Source organism: Centruroides sculpturatus, unplaced genomic scaffold (genome assembly GCF_000671375.1).
Source record: "Centruroides sculpturatus isolate CEXI.00-Female unplaced genomic scaffold, Cexi_2.0 scaffold887, whole genome shotgun sequence".
Taxonomy (NCBI): Eukaryota; Metazoa; Arthropoda; class Arachnida; order Scorpiones; family Buthidae; genus Centruroides; species Centruroides sculpturatus.
Window position 1 is genome coordinate 338,939 of NW_019385057.1, and position 3,763 is coordinate 342,701.

General features: G+C 38.8%; 1 protein-coding gene across 1 annotated transcript; it reads left to right on the forward strand.

The window, feature by feature from the left end:
• Positions 1-12: 12 nt before the first annotated feature.
• Positions 13-3,028, forward strand: LOC111634045 (four and a half LIM domains protein 2-like; the record flags this gene model as incomplete). The annotated part of the gene is made up of 8 exons (XM_023378725.1): positions 13-137; positions 205-385; positions 468-701; positions 778-993; positions 1,058-1,258; positions 2,058-2,232; positions 2,318-2,674; positions 2,755-3,028. Coding segments are annotated over 8 exons (1,650 nt in total), but the record flags the coding sequence as incomplete, so codon positions are not given.
• Positions 3,029-3,763: the final 735 nt, after the last annotated feature.

Sequence of the window (3,763 nt, forward strand, 5' to 3'; positions counted from 1 at the left end):
TTAAATCAATAAAAACAAAGAATATTGTTTTTTTTCGTTTTTGTTCAAAAGGGCGTATTCATCGAGAAAATAGACGAAGGACAAGAGTGCCTGGAATGCGAAAGTAAATGCCCGGGTTACAAACCTCACGCTTGGAGGTAAGATATTTCGGTTATAATAATTCGCTTAACTTTATCATAATAATCAATTTTACGTCACCGACAGAACTGTTTGTGATAATTGTAAATGCTCGCGCGAATGTCACGACATTTGTCCCAAAGATACGATTAATATCCGTGATAGAATAGGGTCGAAAGGCCAAGGCCAACAAAATAGAATGCGGTCGAAACGGACTGCTTCAAAAGAAGGGTATTCCTGGGTGCCATCCGACTTGTCTCCAGATAAAGTAAGCAATTGCCTTAAGCACGTTTAATTCTGCGGATACTATATTAATGGCTTTACCACCGGATTCATTCTCATATTTTCAGATCCAATTATACTTCATGCAGATCCCTTCCCAACGAGTGCCTCGAATCGGAACGTCCGGTGAAAAATATCGGGAAAAACAGATTATTAAACAACTTCCGAAACAAGATTTGTCTGCAGATTTCTGTAAATTTTTAGGAAAAGAATATCAGCAGCAATACGCGGACTTTATACGCGAACGCCAGAAAACAGCGATGGATATTGCATACGTTAAAAGTGCTCCGGAGCAGACTTCGGCGAGAAAGAACTATTTATTGTTTCGTTCTTTGTCTTAGCTAAAATTTTAATTATTACAATATTGCCTAATTATAGGAGTGCCGCGGTTGTCGAGGAACCGTGTTACTGGGAGATTTAGCAGTAGTAAATTCGAAATTAGGAGAAGAGAATCCGTTTCACCCGGGCTGTTTCGTATGTTCGGTATGCGAAGAATTATTAGTGGATTTAGTTTGTTGTACCTTAGAGGGCAAAATTTACTGCGAACGTCATTACGCGGAACAAATAAGACCTCGATGCGCGGCCTGCGACGAGGTAAACGATTTTAGATTATTTTTAAAAATAAAGGAACAAAAAATAACTTATCTTAAATGTTTAGCTTATTTTTGACGATCGATACACCAGAGCAATGTCAAAAGATTGGCACACGGTTCATTTCTGCTGTTGGAAGTGCGACGAATCTCTTACGTGTCAGCGATATCTTATAAGAGACGATCGACCATTTTGCGTTGGTTGTTACGAAAAAACGTATTCCAATATTTGCGACGAATGTGGAAAATTAATAGGAGTTGATTCAAAAGTAAAAACAAATGCGGGGATACTACAGATTATAACCTATGGAATTTCGGGACTTTGAGTATATATTTGAACTGAGGGGACCGAGACGAGTTCAACAGTACCCTACTTTTGAACAGGAGACGAAAAATAAGAAAGTTATCATACTTTTTTCCGGCGATAGCGCGATGATCGGGAGTCGCGTCGCTCTCTCCGCTAAGCCTATCGCGTGTTTAACAGGCAGCCCGGCAAGGCGGCCGTATATACCTTCAACAGAGGCAGATGTTGATCCACGAGCACACTGATCGTCTGCAGTTGTGGTTAAGTCCTTCTCGCACGCCCTTTAAGCAGACGACACCGTAATTGGAAGCAACGCCACCTAGCGGTGAAAATGTGCAAATCAAACTAGTTAGTTAAATAACTTAAATAAATAACTTAGGTTAACTAACTTAAATAACATAACTTAATTAAATAAAATTAAATTAAAATATATAACTAACGTAAATAGAAAAAAAGAAAATTAAGCAGACGACACCGTAGTTGCTAGTACCGCCATCTTGCGGTAAAGTCTGCAAGCCATTAAAAAATGCACTGTGAAAGGTAAGAAATTGTAAATATGATAATTTTCTTATTTTTCGACTCCGGTCCAAAAGTAGGGTACCGTTGAACTCGTCTCGGTCCCCTCATGTTCAAATACATACTCAAAGTCCCGAAATTCCGTAGGGGGTAATCTATAGTACATCCATAAAAATGCTAAGTTTTATTTATCAATATTTTTATACTTTCGCAAAGTTCTTGATTTTATTTTCATAAATTTTCCTCAGGATCTCTCCTACAAAGATAAACATTGGCATGAAACGTGCTTTTCGTGCAATAAATGTCACGCTCCGTTGGAAAATAAACTTTTCGGCTCGAAAGCAGACCGAGTTTACTGCGTCACCTGTTACGAATCGGATTTTGCCACCGAGTGCGACGTTTGCGGCGAAATAGTTAAAGCCGGTACGGAGAAACTCGAACGTTTCTTCAATTTAAAAGTACTTTTATTGCCTTAATTGTCGATTTCAAAATTTAACTTTAATTTTAGGTTCGAGTAAGATGGAGTATAAAGATAAACAGTGGCACGTCGAGTGTTTTCGCTGCGTTGTCTGTGCCGACTCCATAGGCACCAACAGCTTTATTCCGAAAGATAACTGCATATATTGCCCTAGCTGTTACGAACAGAAGTTTTCTACGCGTTGCATCAAATGCCATCGAGTAATCGATACTAATGGTATTACTTATTGCAACGAACCCTGGCATAGAGAGTGTTTTTCTTGCACCGGCTGTCAGATGTGTTTGGCGGGACAGCGCTTCACATCCGTAGACGAGAAACCCTATTGCGCCCAATGCTTCGGAGAATTGTTTGCAAAAAGATGCGACGCCTGCAACGGACCAATTACTGGTTAATTTTTATTTTATTTTTATATATGTAGGAAACACTTGTAACGAAATCATTATTCGGCAAAATCTATTCTGTCACAGGCATTGGCGGAACGCGTTTTATATCCTTCGAAGATCGGAATTGGCACAACCATTGCTTTGTGTGTGCCGCTTGCCAACGATCGCTGGTCGGAGAAGGATTTATGGCAGACGGAGCGGATGTCTTGTGTGTGGAATGTGCCAAGAACAGATTTATTAATTAAACGACGATTCGTCAAATTCGTCTCCCAAAATTTAAGACGATTATTTCGACAAAACAAAATTACAAAATTAAAGATGGAATTTTTCGCACGAACTTTATTCTGTTTCAATAAAATTTAATTCCGGTGTTATTAATCCGATATTGAAATTACTGTATTTGTTTATTATAAAGCACACTTATTAAGTTGTATTTTTTAGAATACATCCATAAATGGATGCATTTGATGGTATAATAATGAGTACCGTATTCTGATGGCCGAGACAGGGGGTCAGTCTAACGCTGTCGGGATTCAAGATCGAACACGGGGCAAGTAATTCTAGGAATTATTTATGGATTGGCCCGTCGAATTCTCCGTGGATATGATTAAAGAGAGAGAGGGCTCACGGAACAGAGTCGAAGATAAAAAGAAAGATAACCAGATTCTTTTGTCAAATCCAGAAGTCTCTTATCGTTTTCTATCTTATAGAATTTATGTTAGATTAGTAAAGGCATGTGTAGGCATGTGCTTTAAGTTGTCGGCGGGGTGTTGGCAATTTTTTTTTTTTTTTTGAGAAACTGATTTGTATTAAATTTACTTAAAATAATTTTATGAATTAATATAATAGTTATTATATAAATTTGATGTCGTGTATAGTATTCCGGTATCGTATCGTATCGTGTATTTCTTAGTGCAATTAATGGGGTTGATTCGAGGTGCGTACGCTAACTCGGTCTCCGAACAAGAGTCGAACACGGATTAGAGAGAGACAGACCGTCGACTTCCTGTGTTAAAGAAAGTCGACGGCCCGACCAATCAACGACAAGACTACCGATTCAGAAGCTAATGGCGCCGAGATCGTCGTTTGACGT